Raw genomic sequence first — 24,907 nt, forward strand, 5'->3', positions numbered from 1 at the left:
TGAGGTGTGTGACCCATAACATTCAGGATCTCTAAAACCCAGATGTGTTGCGATGTCTGCATTCCGCATGTGTCTGTTTCAACAGGATGTTGTCACACTATCAAACCGAGTAATGAGATAAACTATTGGATTTAAGACCGAAGATACCGTATGTGAATAAAGATAAAAGGAGTGACAAATGGCTTTCTGTAAATAGGATTTAATTCGTTAGTCTGAAAATGTATAGCAATTCATCATATAGTGCCCTATAGTACAGTCTTAATTATCATAGAACAATTTACAGTTTGTGTGATTTTGTGTCTTTAGGTCAATTTAGTGACAAAATATAAAGCATAGAAAAGCTGTGTTAAACAAACAAGGTCCAGAGACCGGTGTATCTTAATGTGGAGCGAGAGCACAGTTAAAGGGTCGTTTACACTTTTACAGAGGAAGTTGATCAGACAACAGCACAACACAGAAACCTATAAATCAACTGACCTGTCAGCATCAAACACAAGATAATGATATCATTTATTGCACAAGCCAATCTGTATAAACACATTCTAAAATAAAAAGGAATCAATTTCACTTCATCTAAAACATATAAATTAACAAACTTAATATCAGAGTAAAACTCAAATAATGGAAGATTTGTGTTTCGGGCATATTGTCTTATTCCCTCGTACCTTTTCGATATGTTCACACATACTGCACCACACACGCACACACACACACACACACACACACACATACAAACTCACCACACTTATGCCCCAGTGTGCTCAAACACACACACATACATAAATCCAATGACAAGAAGTGCAGAGAGAAGGGCTCCATCAAGTCCATGTCAGTCCTTCCAGTCAGCAGCAGCAGCGGCAGCAGCAGCAGCAGATTTTAATCCATTAATACCCTCATTTATTCACACGCTGAGCCCTAACCAAGGCTGTGGAGAGACAGATATGTTATCAATTAACTGTGCAATCATCAAAAAGGAATTGTATGTCATGTGTTTTTCACTGCAAAAGGACAGGGGCGACTTTAGTCTTATTACGGCAGGTAAACAGACGCTCACCATCGCTTTAGTGTCTTCTTTTTCCAAAACCTTTTGCGCTTGGTCTGGAGGAAACTTGAGCATGGAGGTAATCACTTTGGCCATCGTCTGTGGATAAGGAGCAAATATAAATATTTATATATATATATTTACAAAAGTCCCTTGATGTGTTGTTCGTGCAATTTTCGATCCCTCCCTTTACAAACACCAGACACACTTACCCCCTACGTTTGACAACACCATCCAAACAAATCGAGCTTGTACTTTGACAATAAAATCCCAACAAAAAATGAACTCCAGGCCCATCTGCCAGGGTGCATGCATTACCCCATAAACACAAGGGATAATCAGAAACAGGGCAGCTGTAGGAAACCCAACCGCTCAACCAACGCTAAACAAGGCCAGCATGTCTCTAAATGGCAAATCTGCGTCATGCATGATGTATGTGCTAGCAGGCAGCCTGGGGGACATCCTCCACACTGCGGAGGCCTGCCATGTTGCCATAAAGACTAACTGTGTGTTGAGGAGCTGGGAAAACCCCGCTGACTTTAGGGCAATGTCAACTGCACTGTTAATTAGGGTTGGATTGTTAATTTTACCGAAAAAGACTGGACACAACATGACTTTTATACTGCTTCCTAAATGGTCTCAGGTGTTTGTTTTTTTGGATTGAGGTCATTGGGTTTAACAATAAAAATCTTGTTTGGATGTTGAAAATTATTACGGTAATTTAATCAAGTGGTATTAAATCTTCTTTGCAATTTAAATCTCAAAGTGAATCACATTTTAAGGTTGCAACATGAGAACACAGTACAATTATGATTACAATACTCCTGGATTGATGCAAAAAAGAAAAATACAACAATAACTTTTTTGAATATAATTCTGTAAGGAAGTGAAAAGCATACTTTTGTTTCCCGTCCCATCATGTATTCAAACAACACCTTCCTCAGGTACTCCATCTCAGTAGGCTCGCCGCTGTTGTATACAGGTTCTGTGAGAAAAAGGAAAACAACAGCCAGTGAATGATCTGAAAGCTGGCCAATCACTATAATGCACTTAAATAATTAACTTAAGTCATATTCAAATAATATTTCACTATCTAAAAGTGTTTTAGATATTAGATATAAGATATTTTGACCAAAGAAAACCCCAACAACAACAACCCAAATGTTTGTGTTAGCAACCAGATACAAATCTCACTATGCAAAGGTACAGGTTCATTTTAAAAGCACAGGAAAAAATGGCGAGACTCAGCATAACCACACTATTACCAGCAGTGAATAAGCATGAACTCCCACGCCCAAGGCCATAAGGCTTATATCCCTTTAAAAACTCTGAATGGAAAACTGTTACAGTACGGGTAGGGCTGCTAACACTTAGTTAGCTTCCACCGAACACCCACCCACTCTTCTTTTAATCTGGAAGAATCATTCAGACAATGTAAATTCCTCTGCTTAAGAGAGACTGTGTGATTAGAGGATAGGATAAAGGTGATAGAGATGCCCAAACAACTCTTTGATCTCTTGGGTGAGCTAATGGCTCACCAATAAATCCCTAAGCCTCATCCTCCTGACCCCATGTTGACCCAGCGGATCCTACCGTCCTATCCCACATAAACTAAATATAAACAGCCCTCTGTTGAGCCCTTCCACCTGACACACTTCTGTGATTTAAGCCTCAACAGATCCATAATGAGAGGAATGGGTTTCACTTTTATCCAAAGATAATTCAGGACAGAATAGGTATTAGGTTGGATATAATTTGAATTAGGAGTAGAGGTTTTAAGAAGTCTGCGTGCTGCAGGGACATGTGTGGGAAACCCTCACACCAAAATGTGCAAAACCCATTAAATCCAACGAAGGCTTCTTCTCCGGCCCCCCTTCTGACAGCAGATTCTCTTTATGACACAGCAGGGAAGCTCTAAGACGAGGGTCGAATTCACTCTCTCACAGACCACCTTCACCTTATGATTTACTTGGGAGTAAAGCATTGACTTACAGTCAGCACCCAGAGGCTTACCCCAACCTCGACCACAGTGCTTATATGTCTCACCATAACCCTTACTCTAACCTTAACCAAACCCTAATTATAACCGCAGCTCTCGTGTTAACCAGGAAGCCTGAAATCACGCTTAGCTGGCTAAATGTCCTCAGAAGGATGCAGCAAAAAAGTCTTAAGATCTGCCTCTCTTGTCCCATTTGTTATCCATGAAGTGATGTGGAGGCTGGAAAACTACTGGTAGTGTGTCAAACCAACAACTCTGAGATCATACAGAGCAGTGAGCTTATGGGGACAATAAATATCAAATTCATGTTGACACAAAATGTGTATCATCATATGTTACGTGTTAAAAATCTGTTACAATCAAACCATTAGGTAATCTTATACCACAGGTGCAAGCAGTGTTTAAGCATATAGCATGGCATCTAAAAGGAAATGTGCTCCAGCAGCAGAACAAAGTGATTCATGGCGTTAACATTACCTTTGTATGTGCTCCCGAGATGAGTTACAACAGTGGTTCGGTGGAAACATTTAATCTTGTCCTCGAGCGAGTGGATCTACCGTGGAGAAAACATACGCATGCACAGATTAATAATTAAAGTAAATAGCTATTCGACCCCAGTGGGTTAATTCTATGCATTAGCCTAATTGTTGCATGGTTCATTTTGTTGATCAACCTCAGGCAATGCTTGTGAGCATGATGATGATGTGAGTGAGAAAAACTGTGGGAGGCGTTGCTGTGATTGTTTATAGGGTTAAACCAAATGTAAACAGATGTGCTCTGTTATTAAGTTTATGCGGCAGGAGAGCAGTAGCTCCTTCGCTGGAGGCCACAAAATCCTGGGAATACTCTGCATGGGATTTGGTGTTCCATTGTCCCCTGTGAAGAACACCAGAGCCGGACACTTACTCTCTCGACAAAGCCCTGCTCCTTCAGCCGAGCCGAGCTGAGCAGGGTCGTCTTCTCGGCAAGCTGAGCCTGAGGTAGAGAAGGAGAAACATTAATGTCAGTGGGAACCTGAAGGTTTAGGGTCGAACTAGTAGTTCAATGCAGTATGTGTCCATCAAGGCTAAATGTTACAATTTAAATAGATCCAAACACAGTAAAACCATCGATACTGGAGACAACAAACATACCTGTAGTTCTTCTGCGCTCATCTGTGCCCAATCAAAGAAGAAGAAATGGAAGAAACTTGTTAGAAAATATGCAGTAGTACATTGATATCTACAGTGGGGCAAAAAAGTATTTAGTCAGCCACCAATTGTGCAAGTTCTCCCATTTAAAAAGATGAGAGAGGCCTGTAATTTTTATCATAGGTATACCTCAACTATGAGAGACAAAATGAGAAAAAAAATCCAGGAAATCACATTGTAGGATTTTTAATGAATTTATTTTCAAATTGTTGTGGAAAATAAGTATTTGGTCAATAACAAAAGTTCATCTCAATACTTTGTTATATACCCTTTGTTGGCAATGACAGAGGTCAAACGTTTTCTGTAAGTCTTCACAAGGTTTTCACACACTGTTGCTGGTATTTTGGCCCATTCCTCCATGCAGATCTCCTCTAAAGCAGTGATGTTTTGGGGCTGTCGCTGGGCAACACAGACTTTCAACTCCCTCCAAAGATTTTCTATGGGGTTGAGATCTGGAGACTGGCTAGGCCACTCCAGGACCTTGAAATGCTTCTTACGAAGCCACTCCTTCATTGCCCTGGCGTTGTGTTTGGGATCATTGTCATGCTGAAAGACCCAGCCACGCTTCATCTTCAGTGCCCTTGCTGATGGAAAGAGGTTTTCACTCAAAATCTCACGATACATGGCCCCATTCATTCTTTCCTTTACACGGATCAGTCATCCTGGTCCCTTTGCAGAAAAACAGCCCCAAAGCATGATGTTTCCACCCCCATGCTTCACAGTAGGTATGATGTTCTTTGGATGCAACTCTGCATTCTTTCTCCTCCAAACACGACGAGTTGAGTTTTTACCAAAAAGTTCTATTTTGGTTTCATCTGACCATATGACATTCTCCCAATCCTCTTCTGGATCATCCAAATGCCCTCTAGCAAACTTCAGACGGGCCTGGACATGTACTGGCTTAAGCAGGGGGACACGTCTGGAACTGCAGGATTGAAGTCCCTGGTGGCGTAGTGTGTTACTGATGGTAGCCTCTGTTACTTTGTTCCCAGCTCTCTGCAGGTCATTCACTAGGTCCCCCCGTGTGGTTCTGGGATTTTTGCTCACCGTTCTTGTGATCATTTTGACCCCACGGGGTGAGATCTTGCGTGGAGCCCCAGATGGAGGGAGATTAGCAGTGGTCTTGTATGTCTTCCAGTTTCTAATAATTGCTCCCACAGTTGATTTCTTCACACCAAGCTGCTTACCTATTGCAGATTCAGTTTTCCCAGCCTGGTGCAGGTCTACAATTTTGTCTCTGGTCTCCTTTGACAGCTCTTTAGTCTTGGCCATAGTGGAGTTTGGAGTATGACTGTTTGAGGTTGTGGACAGGTGTCTTTTATACTGATAACGAGTTCAAAAAGGTGCCATTAATACAGGTAACGAGTGGAGGACAGAGGAGCCTCTTAAAGAAGAAGTTACAGGTCTGTGAGAGCCAGAAATCTTGCTTGTTTGTAGGTGACCAAATACTTATTTTACCGAGGAATTTATCAATTAATTCTTTAAAAATCCTACAATGTGATTTCCTGGATTTTTTTTCTCATTTTGTCTCTCATAGTTGAAGTGTACCTATGATAAAATTACAGGCCTCTTTCATCTTTTTAAATGGGAGAACTTGCACAATTGGTGGCTGACTAAATACTTTTTTGCCCCACTGTATCTATGTAAATGTTAAAGTTCACCCTGAAATGACAAGAATTCTGCTATTCTATATTTTTTCTAATGTTAAGAGCCATGTCGATCCAATCTAAATACGTTTCCTCTGTGGTCCGCTATTGTCTATTCATTTTAAGAACAAACCTCTGAGTCACACCTGTTCCTTCACTACAATAAACAGGGGTTCTGTACATTATTTTTGAATCAAACCCAACACACAGTACTTGCGGCTGAACCAAACCTTTAATAATTCACCTGAAAACAGTTTCAAAGAAATAGTCAATCGTCTTGTTTGAATGATGTTTTCTAATCGTTTTTTTGAGACTCTCCGTTAGAGATGGACTAAAACACTAAAGATGACATATACTTTAAATAAGAATGCATTCTGGCCTGGTCTTTGAATGCACCGTAGAATAAAGAACTGCTGTAGCCCAATTAGATCTGCACTGACAGTCTGAACTGGTCTTGTTCTTCTGCTGTCTCTAGGCAGAGACCCAGTGACCCACTGTCTGGATGAAGAATGGTTTGTGAGGCCCGTAGTGAGGAAAGGCCTCCCTGAGCATGAACCCATACGATCCGCCAATAAAGTTATTACCTCACTAGGGAACAATGCTGCAGAGAGAGCAGCATAACTCTTTGTGTTTGTGTGCATGTGGACACGGTGTAAAGGTAGAAGAATCAGTGCAGGGGTCTCATGGCACCTCAACACCTGGGTAACACGTCTCAATGGAGTACTTTCTGGCCTCTTCCCAGCAAACACACATAGTGAGTATTGCTGTAGTATAAACCTAAGGCCACGAATCAGCCTGTATGATGATAATTGAGAACAGGGATTGAGGCTGGCTACCGCCTCACAATCTCTGTTTTCCAAGGGGGAACATTCCTGAGTGATTCAAACGAGCTTCACAGCATCCGGCGCACTTTGGAGGGCAGCCACACAACCGGAGCGAGCGACTGATCAGAACAAAGTGTTCAAGAAATCATCCCTGGGCTCTGAGGCGGAATCCTCCTATTATAAAGCTAGACGGAGGGCGCGATAGCCGAGAACTGGCGAGTCTGTTAACCTGGATGTGAACTTTTAAATAATAGGAAATCGGAAAGGGCCTCGTAGCACAGACGTAAAAATGTGTCTGGATTGGGTTGTCATTCAAAAAGTAGTAATTCTTCCAGACAGCCGTTTCCCAGAGGAGGCTGAAATTAAGTGATTTCATACAGCCATTGTTATTTCATGAAGTGACTTCACAATGGCTGATGATTTCAACAGCATCACTATATTAAATTAATCTAAACCTCCAGCCTCACATATAACGGCTCAGGGTATGATTTTCTACATCTGTGTAAATGATCTAGAATTCATCAAGCAGTTGTGACAGCGATCGCAGATGTCCGACCTTGTGGATGTGTTCAGTGTGTGTGTGTGTGTGTGTGTGTGTGTGTGTGTGTGTGTGTGTGTGTGTGTGTGTGTGTGTGTGTGTGTACCTCAGCGGTGTCAGGGCCCTTTGCTTGCAGCTCCTCCAGTTCTTTCTGAACCTGCCACACTCGCTCTCCCATCTCGTCCTCTCGACTCTGAACAGGAAGAAAGAAAGAAAAATCGCTGAGTCATTTCCTGTGTTTCATCTCTGCATCACAACTCAAGTATGTCGGGGTAATGACTCGCCGACTTTCTTCAGACCTCCCACCTTAATTATGTTTGGAGACAATTTTATACCAGATGCTGACCGGTATCCAAATATATATCATACATCAGGGACTCATTCAAGATAAAGTCACGTTTTTTTTAAAGCATGTAGCTCCCCGAGAGGATATAAGGACAGATTGTAAAGCAGTAGAAATGATGATTTGATTAAAAACATTTATCCATATCTGAAGTCGGCTTTAACAACCAAACAGTGTTTCTTTTTAGAATGTGTGAAACAGATTAGCAAGTGGGCAGAGAAGTTTAACAGTAGATGAATTAGTGAAAGTGGTTTTAAGTGCAAATAAAACATCACAAAGACAGTTACAACTATAAGGAGCTTAAAAAATAAACAAATAATGATGGATTGAGATATTTACATAAAGTGCAATATAATAGATGAAGAAGTTGTTTTAAATCAAAGGATATGTCTGAAAGAATCCACCTTCTGTCCCTAAGGTGTACATTACAATACACATTTGCTGCATATTATTAATGTTTGAATTATATTTAAAAATCTACTGAAAAAGACACATTTGTAACCTGGTGGCTGGTGTGTCCATAAAGGGGTGCCTGAGTTCATCTAGTGCTTTGGGGCAGATCTTACGGAGGACAGGAACCACTGCTTTAGACTAAGAGTGGTGAGGCTGCCAACTGCTGCACTGATAGCTTCCAAATGGTGGGTGGGGTTGATTTCCTTTCCACAGTGAACTTACTTTATTAAATGTGGAGTTGTTTAAGTATAAAAATGGTTTTAGGCTTCATCTTTTCAAAGTACCTGTAAAACCTCTTCATATTTCTTAACAGTTCTGTGCAAATCATCCTCTTTCTGGGCGATGGCCTTCCTCAGCTGGCTGGCTTCCTCGCTGTGGCTGCTCATGAGCTCCGCCTCCACAGTCTGGGCCTTCTCTGTGTCAAGGAAAGGGAGAGAAGCCAGAGTTAGCGCCTTAAAAAAAATTGAGTTCGTATTCCAAACCGCTCGGTCACTTACCACATGGAATGTAACACACAGGGAACACGGCACTTCAGACGCACTGTTTCCAAGTAAGGATCCCTTCATTTAGTTCAACCCGGTGGTGAGATTAAAGGGGCCCAGTTAAGCTTTTTGGGGTTTTCCCTTTCCTTTAGTGTGTAAGATAGGCTTTTGCGCATGTAAATGTTCTGCAAAGGCTAAAATCCCTATGTTTCTGTCCCACAAACTCCCCCCTTGCCAGAAACACCTTGATTTTAGTCCTTTGTTAATTTCCACGACATAGTGACATCACTACGTAACACCACTACGTAACACTAAGGCTTCAATTATCAAAACACATTGAACGTGATAGTAAGACCAGTAGACCAATCTGATAAGAGCCAGCCAGCTAACCAATCAGAGCAGGCTGGGCTCTGGTTTCAGACAGAGGGTGAAAACAGGTGCTGCAGCACAGGCAGTATGAGAAAAATAAAAACCTTTTGAACATTAAAGCACAGAGACATGTCACAGTGGAGGCACAAAATACACATATGAATCTGAAAAGCGGCATAATAGGGTCCCTTCAAGAAAGTGCATTCTCTTTCCATGAAGTTATAACACCCTACTGTTGTACATGAATGTCAATCATGGCTGTTTTATTATATATACACTGAATTATTCAGCCTGCTTTACATCACAGCTGCAAATCTTGTCAGTTTCATTTCATGATTTATTCCCCCCCGCCTCACCGATGGTCTCCTTCACTGCTGTAGTAAGCTCTCTCTCTTTCAAAGACATCTGCGTGTTGAACTCCCTCATCAGCTGCTTGATGGCAGAATTGTGCCTCATCTCCACATCTTCCAACTCCAACCTATTAGAATATAGAGCAGAGAAATATATATGTAATAAGTACGGAGGTTAGTTTTCATTTGAATTTTTTAATCTAAATTACCATCAACTTCACACTTACTTCATCTTTTTCTCATTCTCCTCCAGCAGCTCCTTCTTCATGAATTCCAGGTCCTTTTCGTGCTCCTTCCTCAGAATTCGGATGTCTTTCTGCAGGCTGACGAAGTCCTTGTGGATTTGCTCTTTCTCGTTCTTCACCTTTTTCAGATTGTTCTTGAGAGCGTCCAGAGCATCAGTGTCCACTTCCTGCGCCGCAGAGTGGTTTTCCATCTCTGCGTGCATCAGGCTGCTGGTTTGCTGCATGCTGCTGCATTCCACCTTCATCTCAGGTCCTGATGGACTTTGGATCTGCTTAATCGTTGCCTGATGTTCATCAAGCTGGGAAACTTTCTGACATATTTCTTCCTTCAGGCGATTTATTTCCGCTGAAAGGTTTCCGATCTGCTCCTGTGCTTCTTTCAGCTTGGCCTCGACTTCCTGTAGCGCTGATTCAGTTTCTTTGAGCTCCCCTTGCTGCGCTGCATCTTTCAGCTTGTCTTCATAGAAGTTTTTCAATTCTTCCAAAGACTTTTCTTTCCCCAATCTCTCATTTCCCAGAATCTGCTCGAGTTCTTTCCCCTGCTCTTCCTGGAGCTTGACGAGAGATTCCTCCAGTGTTTTAGTTTTCTCCTCTAACGTTTCCGTGTGTTGTTTGCCAGTCTCTTCACTGCTCTTGATTTCCTCCAGGCTGCTCTGAAGAACCTTTATCACCTGCTCCTTCTCCTCGAGCTGCGATGTTAGCTGTTTTTTAATCTGTCCGATTTTCTGCTCGGCTTTCTTCTTCAGCTCAGAGACTTTCCGAGCGCTCTCCGCAGACAGCCTCTCCTCGGCTGCCTTCAGACTCTCCTCTTTGCTCTTGATAATCTCGTCTTTCACTTTTTCGAATTCCTCCCGTTGACTGTCGAGTGTGAGTTTGCACTTCTGGTTGTCCTCCTCGAGGGAGCGGAGTTTCTCGGCCATCTCCTGCTCCAGATTCCCATTCTGAGTGCACTGCATCTGGCTGTGCTGCAGCTGCTCCACCAGCTCGCTCTTTTCCTTCTCCCTGATGCTGTGTTGCTGTTTGAGGTCCGCTGTGAGTTGTTCGCACTCTTTCGTCTTTAAGGCTAACTGCTCCTGAAGCTCGCCCAGTCGACTAATGCAGCTCTCCAGCTCCGAAGAGAGTTCGCTGAGCTTCTGCTCCTTCTCACTCAGCACCTGGTCCATCTCAGACTTGCTGATGGACTGATTGTCGATACTTGCCGTCAGCCTTTGCAGGGCTTGGTTCTTCCCTGCGATTTCCCGCTCCAGCTCATCGAGCCTGGTCTGCAGAGATGTGATAGTGATGTCATTCTGGGTAAACTTCGTCTCATGCTCAGACAAACTGTTCCTGAGTGCATCTGCCTGCTCTGAGGCAGACTTTCTCTCCTGCTCTAAGCTGTCGATGGTCTCCTGCATTCGTGCAGCGGCCTGTTGCCTCTCCTCTCCATACTGCTGGTTCAGCTGATTTATGGCTTCCTCCTTCTCCTTTATGCTATTCGCTAGCTGATTTTTCAAGTCACTGGTGATGCTCTCCAGGTGACTGATGTGCGACTCGTTCACTTTCATGCTTTCTGATACGAGTCTGTTCGCTTCACTCAGCTCCTGGATTTTCAGAGCCTTCTCGCTGATGGACTGCGAGTGATCCTCTTTCTCGTGCGTTAAGGCGTTGACATGCTCCGTGTGAGCGTTTACCTGAGCGGTCATCTGTTCTAATGAAATGCATAGATTCTTATTCTCCTCTGCGTGCTGTCGGAGAGTCTCCTCTAAAGTGCAAATTCGATCCACTTTAGTGAGGATGACGTTCTTGAGGTTGGCTACCTTTTTCCGACTACACAGCAGTCTGTCTTTCAGCTCGTTCAACCTGCACTCCACTCTGTGACAGAGTTCATGAGATCCACTCTCCACTTGAGACTGAATCTCCTTACAGTGATGCTCCATTTGGTTTCTGACCACAGTTAATTGCTGCTGGAACTCTGCTTCCTTGGCTTGTAGTTGAGTGGCAGTTTCCTCAAATTTACTCTGCAAATCTTCGCTTTCCCTACTCCTGGAGCCTTCCAGTGCTTTACGCTGCTTCTCTGCTTCCTTCAGCTTCCCCGACAGGGCCTTTAACTTCTCCCTGCTTTCTTCCTTCGTGGCGTTGAGCTTGTCCTGGAGGGAGTTTCTCTCATTCAGAGCCTGGCTGAGGTTCCTCTCCACTGACTCCGTTTGCTCTCTGAGTAACGCCTCGCCCTGAGACAAGCTCTCAAGCTTAACCGCTGCTTCGTTGAGCTCTTCTTGAAGCTTCTGCACGGTGGTTTGTCGAATTGCCAGCTCCTCCTTTAAATCTTTGATTTCACATGTCGCTTGCTCGATCTCTTCTTTGCCTCTGCTGAGTTGCTGAGCTATTTCCTCCACTTCCTGAGCCTTCTCCTGTAGTATTTGTGAGTGTTTCTCCATTAATTCCTCTTCCTGCTGTCCCATCTTCTCCTGCCAGCGACGCTCCAGCTCTCCGATGTCGTGCTTATGGGTCTCATGGAGCTTCTCCACTTCTTCCTTGTGGTTGGCCTGCAGCTCCGACATTGCACTGCTGAGGCCTTGGGAACTTTTCTGGGACATCTCGACAATTTTCTCCTGCACTTGTTTCTCTGTCTGCTGGAGCTCTTTGTCTTTCTTTGCAAGCTCCATCTTCATGGTTTCTTCATGCTGCTGAATCTTTTTCTTATAGCTTTCATGCATCTCTTTGGCCTTGTTTTTGAACTTCTCCATTTTCGTTTCCTGGGATTTCAGCTTAGCTTCCATCTCAGTTATAGTGTTTTGCAGCTTCTTCTCGAGGGCAGCTTTTTCATCATCCAGCTGCTTCTTGAGGCGAGTTTGCTCCTCCTGTTTAGCGTTCAGTTCTGCAGTGAATGATTTCTCCTGCTCGGAGAGCTCCTTTTTGGTCTGGTGTAACTGCTGCTGTAGTTCTTGAAGGGATTTTTCTTTTTGTTGACAATCATTTTTTGCTACTTGCAACTGATGCTCCAAATCTGTCAAATCCTTCTTGCACTGATCAAGATCCTCTGACATCTTGTTTAGCTGTGCATCAGAATCCTTTAGGCTCACACTCTCCTGCTGGGCTTGTGATAAGCATTGCTTCAGCTCCTCCAATTCCTTAACCTTGGCATTTAAGTCTTGTACAGCAGATTGAGATTCTTCTTGTAGTGTTTTTTCTCTCAGGATGTGTTCTTTAATTTCCTTTTCCTTCTCCGTCAGAATGATCCTCGACGCGTTCAGTTCCTGCTTCAGAGATTTCTCTATTCCTCCAAGAGACTTCTCGTGCTCCTGTTTGATTTTTGCAAGCTCTGAATTATGCTTTTTCACGTGATTGTCAAACCTCTTCTCATGTTCCTGTTGAGCTGAACTGTGAGCATCTTCGGCTGCCACCAACTTTTCCTCCAGAAGCTGTTTGCTCTTCAAAGCCTCAGAGAGTTCAGCGGACACTGCCTCTAACTCTGCCTGCTTTGATTCCAGCTTCTCAAAAGTCTTGTGGTTCATGTCTTCAACGTGTGCTTGGAACTGCAGCTCTTTATCTTTCAGAACGGTCTCTAATTCAACTCTGTGCTTTTCTTTGAGTTCCTCAAGAGCAGCGTTACTCTGCTGGGTCAGGCTGTCTTTGTGTTTCTCCAGCTGCTCCTGGTGCTTTTTCTTCAATGCAGAGATTTGCTCTTTGTGTTTGACCTTCAGCTTCTCTATCTGACTGGAGAGTTCTTGAGACAGACTCGAGCCGTCTCCTGAAATCTTCTCCAGAGAGCTCTCCAGCTCCAACACTCTCTGAAATCGCATCAATAAAAGCTGTTAGATTATTGTCACTGCAGTAACAGTTAACATAAAAGGTAACTTATGAAGATATTGGAAAAAATACGTGAGTTATAAGTAAAAACATTCATCACCTGGTGCATTTTTGTACTTCAAAGTACAATTAATATTGAATGTGTGTATGTGTGTGTGTGTGTGTGTGTGTGTGTGTGTGTGTGTGTGTGTGTGTGTGTGTGTGTGTGTGTGTGTTTTGCCTAGAGCTTGCCAAATAACTAAATACATGAGTCAGATAATATTAATGATATCTCCCTTAATTAATTAACAAGAACAAAGATCTGAGCCTCGAAGAATCCCTAATTAAAAAGGTCCAATCTTATCCAAGTAACAACTTATTTCTTTAATTAACTGATTGAAAAAACAACTCACAGTTCTTGCCGCTTCCAGCTCCAACTGAATCTCTTTAACCTTGTTATCAGCTTCAGTCCTCAGAGCCGTCTTCTGCAGCTCCACATCCTCCAGAGCCAGAGAGGTCTGCTGCTCCCGCTCGCTGCCCAGCTGATCAAACTCCTCTTTGCATTGCTCCTAAAAACACAAGCAGCACGAGCACGTCGCTTCAGCATTTATACAAATGTTTTGAAATTGCATTTATTTTATTATGTTGTGAAATTAAATTACTTAAAACTTTGGCACATACCACGGCTTTGTGGATTCTGGCACTCATCTCTTCTTCTTTCGCAGCCAAAGCTTCCCTGTGGAGTTTTTCCAAATTGGCTACCGTTTCCTCCGATGACTTCTAAATATATAGATGACAATAAAGCATACGATTGCTATAATCCTTTTATGCTTTTTTAGAAACATTTAGAAAACAAACATATGAATATCAACAAAAAACAGTTTTCACTTTCCTTATTTTCCATTCTTATGTTACTACTTAGCTTCTATAAAGTGACAATAACATGTCATATTCAGAATATAATCAAAATAACCAACTCATAGAGAAACGGCAGTAATATAAACGTACTAATGACCATTCCAAATAAAGAATAAAATGAATGAGTTCACAGCAGAGGTCACTTCCTGACCTTCATGATGGTGACGACCTCCTGTTTGACTCGGGTTAGTTCCTGCTGCAGACTCTTTCTCTCTTCCTCACCGGCCCTCTCCACCTCCTTCACCTGCTCCTCCAGCTGAACCTGCAGCTGTTTACGGGCCTCCTCCGCCTTCTGAGCTACACCCAGCACCCGCTCCAGTTCTTCAAAAGCTTTTAGACAAAAACATATAGAACAAATCTTTCAAATACTGGAAAAAAAAACATTTGCATGTACACTTACAGGAGTGGATTCCTTACCTGATTTCTCTGCCTTCTCTTTCTGCTCCTGTAGTTCTTCTTTCTGGGCAGTAGCCTGCTGGACCCTGGAGCGTAGCTGTGCAACCTCATCTTCTTTCATTTCCAGGGTCTCGTGCATCTGGCGCTTTGTCTCAGCAATGACCATCCCCTAAAGGCAGCGACCCATGAAGGAAAAACCTTTTAAATGTATATTTTGAGCAAATGAGTTGAGACTGACATTTATTTGATTAGTACTATCTGTGTATTCAACACCCTAACTCTAGCTCGAGTGACAGGAACTCTTTTTGACTTTAAGTGGTTTCAGCATTCCTCAAACCGATCTCATGAGCTGCTGTCCATCCTGCACAGCTGGGGTCAAAGGTTAAGGGAAACAAGATGGGACTTCAAGGTGTCCGACTCCTTGCTCCGTGGCAGAGTAAAAAAACATGTCATGTCCGAATCTGCAAGTCCGTCAATCAAGACTAAAACTTAAAAAACCTCTCACTCACCTTGTCCTGCTCCAGCTGCTCAATAAGGTTCTTGGCATCACGCAGCTGAGTGATCAACTTAGTCTTCTCTGTTGTGTGGAGTTCCTAAAAACATAAAACAGTTAACACAATTACAAATGAAATGTACTACACAGGGCCTTTTCTGATATTTGGAATCATATCCTGTTTTTGCTTGGGTCAGATAACTTCAAAATGAGATGTTTGCTGCACCACCCAGGATGCCTCACCCACAAGCAAAACAACCGTCGTGTACACAAGCCCAGCTAAACCAACAAGTTGACCTAAATTACAGCCCAGTTCAGCAGCAGCGGCATGTACTAGCCCTGTCTGTGTCACTGCTGTGTAACCATCGGTGACTAAACAGGAAATGCTGGGATATCTTTATTTGATCCATGTGTGCCACAAGAACAATTGAACCAGCTTTTAGAATGTATTATTTTACTATAATTATGCTAATACAGCATGCAATAATCTGTCAACGAGACTGCAAATATTAAATTAAAAATCCCAGAGTTAAAGAATCTGGAATCGTAGACAGCTGGTGTGTTTTATATTTGTGTGAGGCAGGGGATGAGCCCAGCAGTTCCCGGATGCCTTCATGCTGCTTAAGAGGGCTAAAGGCCCGTTAACCTCTGCTTTTCCTGACACCGGAAAAGGCCCACGTATTCCCAAGCAGACGGAAAATACAACACAAAACGATGGCTAAAAATGAGAGCAAGTCAATCCTCATATAACAGCCGAGCAGGCTATTATCAAAGTGTCACTGTGACGCCCAACATTTGTTATCAACGGCTGCAACACATCACAGCAGCCATGGACAAGCAAAACAAGCCGAGCATACCGACTGAAGCGAAATGTTTTGGAATGAATGAAAGCGATGGTTCAGTCGTGTCACGCTGACATGACATGAACCCTCGTCCTGGAGCTGTGCCGGGGAATTCGGAAATCGGACTCTGAGAACCGCATCTATCCACTGCGTCCCTGACATGTTTGTGTTGCATTATCAGCGGACCGTAAAAACTCCGGCAGAAATTTAGCAGCACAACATCAATTTCTCGAAGCTGCTCAGTCATGTGCAGCCCAGCCTCGTTTTAATCAAACCGCTCCATAATTACAGTTTACTACTTAGTATTTAAGTGAGTGGCAGACCAAAGAAAATTGCTGGTTACTTTTTTACTTTGAAAATACCTTATTTTATCTAAGTGATGATGAGAATATTTCCAAAAATGATAGTTCAGTCTCACTGAAACATGCCCTGATATTAAAGTTTGACCACAGTTGACCACTCGATTGTTGCTTTTATTCATTTTAAAATCGTCTATTGTTTTTACTTGTTTTATGGTGTGTGAGCTGAGCTGTGGGGTTTTGTATGTTTGTTAGTTTATTGTACAGCACTGGTCTGGAGTTCGTAAAGTACTTATATATTATAAATAAAGCTGTAATGTATTGTTGATACTCTGGTATTACTGCTGTTGAACACAGGTTATCCACCTTGATCTTCTCCAGCTCCTGCAGCCTCTCCTGCAGCTGCTCCTGCAGAGTCTCGTTCTCAGTGCCCAGCTGGGCGCTGCGCTCCTTGTGTGTTCGCATCACTTCTTTGCACTTCTGCAGCAGGTTCTCCTGCCGGGTCACTCTCTTCTGCAGAGCCTCCATAAGTTTAGTTGGATCGCTGTTGCCCTCTCCTGCTCAGAAAATAAAATGCACCGGTTAAAAAATAACAGCTAAATAGAAACAACAGAAACAGTAGCTTCATGTTTTGCTCTCAACTAAAATACAAATATACATTTTTAAAATGTGCTTACCTTCAGTGACCTCGGGCCCTTCTCGTTGCTCCTTCAGAGGACTTTGAGTGGAAGAGTCTACATCTTCAGTTGGAGGGACGTCACCCTCAGGTGGCACAGAGCTGCCAGAGACCACCTTTGCTCTTTTCTTCAACAGAGCAACCTGTAAGAGAGCAAAAACCACCTGTTAGAGAAATAATGACCCTCTGATTACTTGGGTTAAAGTTAAATTATTTTATGCAATGCTTAATTGTTTTAGTTTGAGTTTTGACTGGAAGGTGCACAAGGGGCATTGATCCAATTGCAAAGGTTTAATTTAATATAAAACAACAAAATAATACTGTAAAGATAAATACTTCCACATCACTGCAGTGAAATCAACAGTGGTTTAATGGATCAGTCAAAATGGGTTTTGTTAAAGTCAAATTTCAAAATGTGTACATATTGTATAGGTTAGGAATAGATGTATGCCCAACTTTGACACACATGTATTGACATATCCCTGATATTTAAAAAAAGGAAAATAAATATTAATGTCATTAAATAAAGAATGAACATGTCTATAGACATATCGCAGAATATTGTTACGGTAATAATTTTGGCCACAATGATAAATCCTGAAAGCTGCAGTCTTCGGCCCACCTGTGTTTGGAGTACAGTGATCATCTGGTCCTTCTCTTCCAGTGCAGCATCAAACTCCTCTTGTAGGTGTTTCTTGGCCTGCTGGTCCATTTGAAGCTCCTAGAGATCATTCAATATGTTCACCCATGCGTAAACATTTTATCACAGAAAAGACACATACTGACCTCGAGAGACAACAACATTCATGACATATGGCCGTACCTCCCGCAGCTCCCCTATCCTGCGGAGGGATTTATCTTGACTCTGACTGAGGATGACCTGAGGGGGAGGAGAACAGAAAAATAACATAAGATCGGTTCAGGATGCTACATATGTTCCATGTCCTATGAGAAAACTATCAAAAATAAGACAAATGGGGAGTTAAAAGAAAATACCTGAGTTTTTTCTTTTTCTCGTTGCACTGTTCGGTATGCAATAACCAGCTGGGTGGTTAAGAAGTGAAGAAAAGTAAAAAGGGAAAGAAAGAGGAAATCGTGATGAGGATAAGTCAAAAATATATTAACATATACACTTCTATGGCTATACATTATGCAGGTTGACAAACTTCTCATTTGAATCTTAAAGGAGCTGTTGTCTGTGTGCCCTCTCACCTCGGAGTACTTCCCTCTGTACTTCCCGAGGCTCGTCTCCACTCTGTGCAGTCGGTGCAACAACTGCTCTTTGGAAAGGGGCTCTGCGCTTCCTGGTGGTTCCTCAGCCTCACTCTCAATGTCCGAGGGCGGGTCATATGCTGGGGTGCCCGGGGAGTCGTTTTCTCCCAAAGTTGTCAGGGACTCACGCGACGAGCTTCGGACCAGACTCTCTTTGGAAGGAGAGCGGAACAGGTTTTCTGCCCGACTGGCACCACCACGAATCAACGACTCCATTGAGGGGACTCTTAGCTGCAGCTTCTGGGCAAATGATGGCGTCTCCTCTCTCTGTTGGAAAGATCAACAAGTTACATAAAAAGCTAATTTCAAACAAGGAATAACATTATTAAGATGCCACAGGAGGTGAAAGGATATATTGGGTAATAAACGTACATGAGGAGAAGCGCTTCCATCTCCATTGATGCTACCTCTGGGAGATCTCGCTGGTCCTTTAGGAATGCTCTGCAGTGATACAGACATTATGAGCAAAAGAAAAACTGTGCCAGTGGACTTGACCTGAGCCAGTTAGTTATCCAAACCCAGCATGGCTCTCCCTGATTACTCTGGAGGGAGCAATATTAGTATTGCTGGGAGCAATGCAGGGGCAATGGGTACCCTCATGCAACTTGGAAAAACAGAGGGGTTAAATACATAAAAGAAGGCATCTCTACGGTACATTAAACAAAAAGGGTTAAAACTAGACTACAGAGCAGCCATGAGGTCGGAACAAACAGACAGTTAAAAGTCAAGAAGGAGAGCTGGTATCTGAATTAAAGATGCTTTGCAGCCGTGTGCAGCTATAGTACTGGAGAGTAAGTGAACATTTAGCAGCTCGTTGGTTTAGTTGTCTTGTTAGAAGCAGCGAGGAAGAAAGTGTTCTCCTACTCCTTCCTCTGGATTACTGTGCAACACATTTCTGTCCTGTTTCTTGTGGAAAAGTTTGATATGAGATGTTAGTCACTTCCAGGATCTGTTTTAGATTACTATGCAGCAATGGTCGCAGTAATTTTTTTAGGGGGATTTGAGGTTTATGAAAGACTACATTTATTTGTTTTGTTCTGTAGGTTAGGGCTGCATAATATAAGGTTAGTTAATCGTTGTTGCTATGCACACATCCCACAAGACTGCCATATAGCACTGTAGTAGTTCTCAGTTGTTGAATGAGGGCATCTTTAGAAAACTGCGCTTTAAAATGTTCCTATAAATGAGCCTTCACCTGGAATGTTTATTATATTCTCTCAGGTTTACGTGAATGAACAGCAACAAAGGACCACATTTAAAAACTCCATATAGCAAACAATACCTACTGACTGCTTCATCATGCCAGAGTTTAGTGGCTCTACTGTGTTTCAGTACTGCACGTCCAAACCAATGCTTGTGGTTCTGAATCCAAAACCCTCTCATTCACAATAGTAATTGCGACTACTACCTTCAAGTGCCAAAACAAACATCATTCCAAGAGACTCCTTGATTTCTTGAATAGTGGCTCTTCTCAGAGGACAAACACAGGCGGCAAAACCGGTTTTTACCTCGAAAATGAAATGCAAATGTTCTTTTGTTAAAACAAAACAGTGAATAAATGAGATAGTTTGATGGAATGACGTTTGTTGTTGCTTTCTTAAGGCATACCTTTGAACAAGACGTGTAGATGGAACATGACATGGATGTTGTGATGGATTTTAGATATTTGTGGTTATTACTACAAGAGATGATAATTACGACTGTTGTATCTGTAGCTGCTACACATTTAAACGATCCAGACTGTAGAGCCATAACTTACTGTTATCTGAAGAATACGTTGTATCAAAAGAGGGAAACATTCAAGTTTTAGAGTTCAATTTACCCACTTGAACACTTACCAAGTTGTCCAACGTTTTTATAATTAATGTCTAAGGCTCAAATGAGACACTAATTTCACTGAACAATACTTTCAGACAACCTTCAGTAGGTATCTGCTCCACTATTACAAGTCCCTCCTGGTCTGAAAATAAATGTAATGTTTTAAATAAACACTGGAGAAAGTGTAATGCTTTCCATATACTGGCTTATCTGCTCCACTTTATAAAAGACTTCAACTAACTTAAACCCTAAACTCCTGAATTTCCCCACAGGGTATAAATAAAGTTCCATTTTATCTCTTATCTTAACTAACCTAATTTAATGAGCGTAAATAAATGTTTGTTACAGGAACTGATGAAAGCAAGTGAAACTCCATTTACACGGATGAGTTAAATTAGTAGGACACAAATATCTATTTACATCAAACAAAAGATGTTCACATTACATTTATTATATCATAGACTGAAACATAGATTTAAATAGACATACAAAGGGTTAGCAAAATGATTTTGCCGTATGCATTTAATATATTGTTTATAACACAAATGATGCATTGTTTCAAATGTTGGTCTTCTTACTACCTCCACAAACACACACACACACACCTCTTGGTTTTTGAGATCCACCAGCACATCTACAAAGGTGCTCTGATCTGTTTGTTTATTTGGATAAGCTACCGGCAATTTAACATTTCAGCTGCCTTAAAAGCGTGCCTGCAGCTTTTAGAATGAAAACGGCAATCCTCCAAATAGACAGACTTGTAGGGAGAAGGGAAAAAGGCCATCAGGCAACATAACAGGGTGCTGAGGGTCTATAAGGCAAGCAACTAAGGATACCTGGAGACAATCGGGCAATATTAAATTCTATAACAGAGAATAAGAACTGAAAGGAAGGGCAATAAACCAACGTATGGCGGAAAGCACACAAGCTTCTATACCACAATAGAAACCAAAACTCCCATTAAATGCAGGGTTAGACTACATATGAGATGCCTTCTTGTTGCTAAATCCAAAGGAAACAGGAGACAGAGTTAGGGAACAAGCTGTCCCTATTTGGGCCACAGTCCTCTGCCGATTTCCCAAAAAAGGTACGGAGACGGGAGAGAGGGAGGAGGAGGAGGAGGAGAAAGATGAGGAGGAAGAGGCATGAAGTGAGGACAAACTCACCACACTGGCTACCTGGGCCGTATTGGGTCGTTTTGAATGGTCCAGAGCAAAGATAGTATACTCAGATAGAAAAGCGGGCTCTGCTATCATCCCGGCCAGCAGCTGACTCCGTCAGTGCAGTAACGGGACGAAAAGGTGGGGGAAAGGAGAGGAACACAGAGAGCAATGAGAAAAACAACACCATGAGTGTGAAATAGCGCTGAAGGGAGTGTCTAGCCAGACCTCCTAGGCAGGGCTGGCCGAGAGAGACAGAGATGGATGGAGAGAGAAAGATAGAGAGAGTGAGAGGCTAGATGGGAGAGGAAGAAAAATAAGAAAAGCGGGAAAGTGAAACACTCAATCAACAGTAATGTTATGGATAACAGTTTGACATCTCTGTAAGAATTCTTATGTTGTGAAATTATAGGCTAAATCTGCCTCTTACAGTCTAAGCAACAAACATTTCCAGAGATGTCAAAGTGTTAAAGATGTGTGAGGTGAAAAAAGATGCTGCAATGATTTGAAGCAGCTAAGGGTCCGGAGTTACACCAGCACTGTGCCTCCAAAGGATTAAAGAGTATAGAAACCTGACCGCAAGGGGCACTGTCACTATTCCAGTTCGGAGTCTGTGGTGTTGAAATGTAGAAAATGTGTAATGAATGAGAAATTAAGCCCTTTTCTTATCTGAAGATCAAACAGCCAAGACTGTAAACACTCATGTCTACACTTTAAAATGGATTAAGCACATGTTGCATCATAAGTCTAACAGTCAAGGTCGGTACCTAATTGCCGGTCTACATCCGCCTCATGAATCAAAGAAGCATTGCATAACCTTGCCCATATCTCCTGGAGAGAAATACTGCAACAAAGCGCCGGAGAATGAAAAACACTGAGGGAGAAAACATCAATTATTCATACACAAGCTGAAATATGGTCTGCGCTTCACCATTGAAATGCTTTTCCAGATGTCTCTAAATGAGTGTCTCTTTTGGCAGTATAATAAAGACAAAAATAATTATGTCATGCAATAAAATGATCTATTCTTTATTGTTTGATATTTAAATTTGAAAGACAACATTAAAAGAAATCGCCGCATGCTTTGAAATGAAGAAAAGTCAAAAGCGCCCAAATTGTATTTATATTTCAACTACATTGTCCCATGTGACGATTCACACAGATAAAAGGAGGGAAAACTTGTGATGACATCATAGTGCTGAATGCTCTACAACATCAGTTATCACAATGTTAATAGCTTATGCGTCTTCATGAAACCATTAAGGACACTGAGGTGACAGATTGCAATCTGTTGCCCGAATAAAATTGAACAGCTAGGATTTAGGAAATATGCTTAGGGAATAAATCTATGGAATAATACGCACACATTATGATCTGCTGGAGAGAGAGCTTTAAGATTATTGAATTTTGGAGTTGATGATGGATTGTGAAAATTATAAACCTACACTCTTTGAAATCTGAAAGTCACCGATTCGCTTTCGCTTGGCACAGCATTCAAAAAGGGACTGGTTTGTTATTGGGGGGAGGAAAAGCATAACACACAGGGCTGACAGGAACATTACTCCGTATTGAAAATTAGACTTAAAGCAGGGGAGAAAACACAATATTTTTCGCAGGCTGCAGTTTGAGCTTCAAAATATTAAACATGTATAAAGATCAAAGGTTGTGCTCACCTCTCTGTCACTGGGAGAGGGGGAGCCATCATGATGGAGCGGTGGGGTTTGACTGCTGCGTCGTTCTCCGCCGCCCATCTGTCAAAATATAACAAAAAGTGTTTGTATTACAAAAGCAACATCTGTCTGCCCAAATTACACTCAATCAGAACCTGTATATCCCTTTTTAATCTGGTATTTTTTGGACGAATCAAGTCTTTTGGTAACTGATATACAATTTGATGGAAGATTAAATAGTATGGCTATATTTTTCTATGCTAATACCTCACAGTTTGTCTATCTTCACCTTTGAACCCATTTAGCTTCTGTTTTTTTTTTAACAAGACATTGATTGTCATAAACTACAGTATGAACACAGTAGCAAATTGATGTAGGCCTCTGAATAAGTGCCAAATCCCAATAAAGTCAGCCTAAACCATTAACACAAAGTTAACAATAAAAGGCACTTTGTAATGAGGCTTTTTAAATCTGAAGCAATTTGAACACAATCATAAAATAGCGGTCATAAATACAAATTACAATCATCACTCAGCTACAAATGAGGTTTAGCAAACAACACTGATACCTGGGTTCAAACCTAAAATGGACCTTATAAGATGCTAACACATTTATGTTAAATAAACAGGACATTACATCAATATATGCCAATGATTGACAAACTACAGTGCCAAATGAGGACAAGTTGAACCTGATCAGCAGGGTTATTATTAACCAATGCAGTGACCTGGAAATAACCATTAATACCGAGACAGAGCAGCTTAGTAGCAGTGTTCCTAACGATGGTTTCCTTTAACTTCTGCGTTTAACTCTAGTTTCTCAAGTGGTTGGTACTGACCGGGTTTGCATGTGTCAAACACAGCTGACATCCGTTTGCAGTCAATACAAGCAACCTAATACCAACACGCCCATGTCTCAGTGTCTCTTCATGAATATTGTTTAGGATACAACAACGTTCTCGTTTAGCTGGCTGCTGTTGATTGTTTTAACATGATAACGAGATTAACCAGTTACAAGTGTTCTTGAACGCACCTTACTGGCAGCTACTGATGACAGCTAAGTCAGGCAGCTAAAGGACTTAGCATGGGACTAACGTTTAGAATAAAGTAAAAGGTTCAACTGAGGATATGAATGAACAAAAGTTAACAGCTTATTGAGTTATGAGAATTACATATTACTCAACGATTGGTTTCGAAGCATATACCTTTACGTATCTAATATCTTTCTGCGCTAGCACCTCAGCAATGTAAACAGATGTTAGCCTAGCATCTTAGCTCCCAGCAACACAACAACCAACCTGGGCCTGCTGTGGTGACAGCGCATTCCTCTGCGGTGACTGCTCCTCATTTATCCTCTGCTTGAGCTTTTTAAACATCTTGTCACGCCAAAGTAGCTAACAACGGACTAGCAGATGACCACTATCCTGCAGCGAAGTATTTTGTTGCAATTTAGCCTGACATCCAGATAGTGCTAGACTTCCTTGTTCGCCACTGATGGCAGGTAACCGCACTCTCTGCGCATGTGCGGCCAACGTGGAGGAAAACTGAAACGTCAGAGTTAAAGGGCCAGTCCGGCATAAATTAGCTACAGCGCCACCTATGGAGGAGGTAAGTACTGACACCAATAGCTATCATAACACATTGGTAGTTTAGAGATGCCCCTTTTCCAAAATGCAAAGGAACTTGTAATGGGCTGGCATTATTACACATCAGTATTGTAGAAGAATGCCTGTATAATATGTTAATTTAATGGTCAAAATTGTGATTAGATAAAGTTAAGTTGTTATGACTATCTAAACATGATCTACACTAACACATGTATCAGATATTTGGCAAGTTTTTTTAATGCAGTGGCCACAGAAAGATTCTGTTTAGAAACATGTATGAACAGTTAATTTAGAAAAATGCCACAGGATGTAGTCTTGTGAAATATTCACAATCATTTGTTCTATCAGTGAAAATACCTATCATTTCATGAAATTTCCACTCTTCCTTAAGTATAATTTATAAACCACCATCAAGCACTCATTATGAACATAACATTTAAACAACACTAATAAAAAATGAAGATGAAGTGCTGCAGAGGCATTGCTTTGACAGAAGATGGCACCATTAAAT

The 24,907-nt window shown here is 41.9% G+C and overlaps 1 protein-coding gene across 3 annotated transcripts; it reads right to left on the bottom strand.

The window, feature by feature from the left end:
- Window positions 1-179: 179 nt before the first annotated feature.
- On the bottom strand, window positions 180-24,287 carry golga4 (golgin A4). Of its 3 annotated transcripts, none has more exons than XM_063874629.1 (25): window positions 24,088-24,287; window positions 22,794-22,871; window positions 21,127-21,228; window positions 18,515-18,583; window positions 18,083-18,409; window positions 17,867-17,914; window positions 17,694-17,750; window positions 17,493-17,591; window positions 16,872-17,013; window positions 16,561-16,751; window positions 15,070-15,153; window positions 14,582-14,729; window positions 14,316-14,494; window positions 13,928-14,023; window positions 13,660-13,815; window positions 9,464-13,248; window positions 9,243-9,364; window positions 8,320-8,450; window positions 7,346-7,432; window positions 4,175-4,195; window positions 3,948-4,016; window positions 3,519-3,594; window positions 1,942-2,027; window positions 1,055-1,141; window positions 180-925 (listed from the first exon to the last, which is right to left on the bottom strand). In XM_063874629.1, exons 1-25 carry the CDS (start codon window positions 24,163-24,165, stop codon window positions 902-904), a joined length of 6,342 nt encoding a protein of 2,113 aa, XP_063730699.1. In that variant the 5' UTR covers window positions 24,166-24,287; the 3' UTR covers window positions 180-901. The 3 variants fall into 3 exon arrangements, with proteins under 3 accessions (XP_063730699.1, XP_063730698.1, XP_063730700.1); XM_063874628.1 differs by having other exon boundaries at window positions 13,928-14,026; XM_063874630.1 differs by lacking the exon at window positions 21,127-21,228 and having other exon boundaries at window positions 13,928-14,026.
- Window positions 24,288-24,907: the final 620 nt, after the last annotated feature.

The sequence above is a fragment of the Eleginops maclovinus genome, chromosome 22 (assembly GCF_036324505.1).
Source record: "Eleginops maclovinus isolate JMC-PN-2008 ecotype Puerto Natales chromosome 22, JC_Emac_rtc_rv5, whole genome shotgun sequence".
Taxonomy (NCBI): domain Eukaryota; kingdom Metazoa; phylum Chordata; class Actinopteri; order Perciformes; family Eleginopidae; genus Eleginops; species Eleginops maclovinus.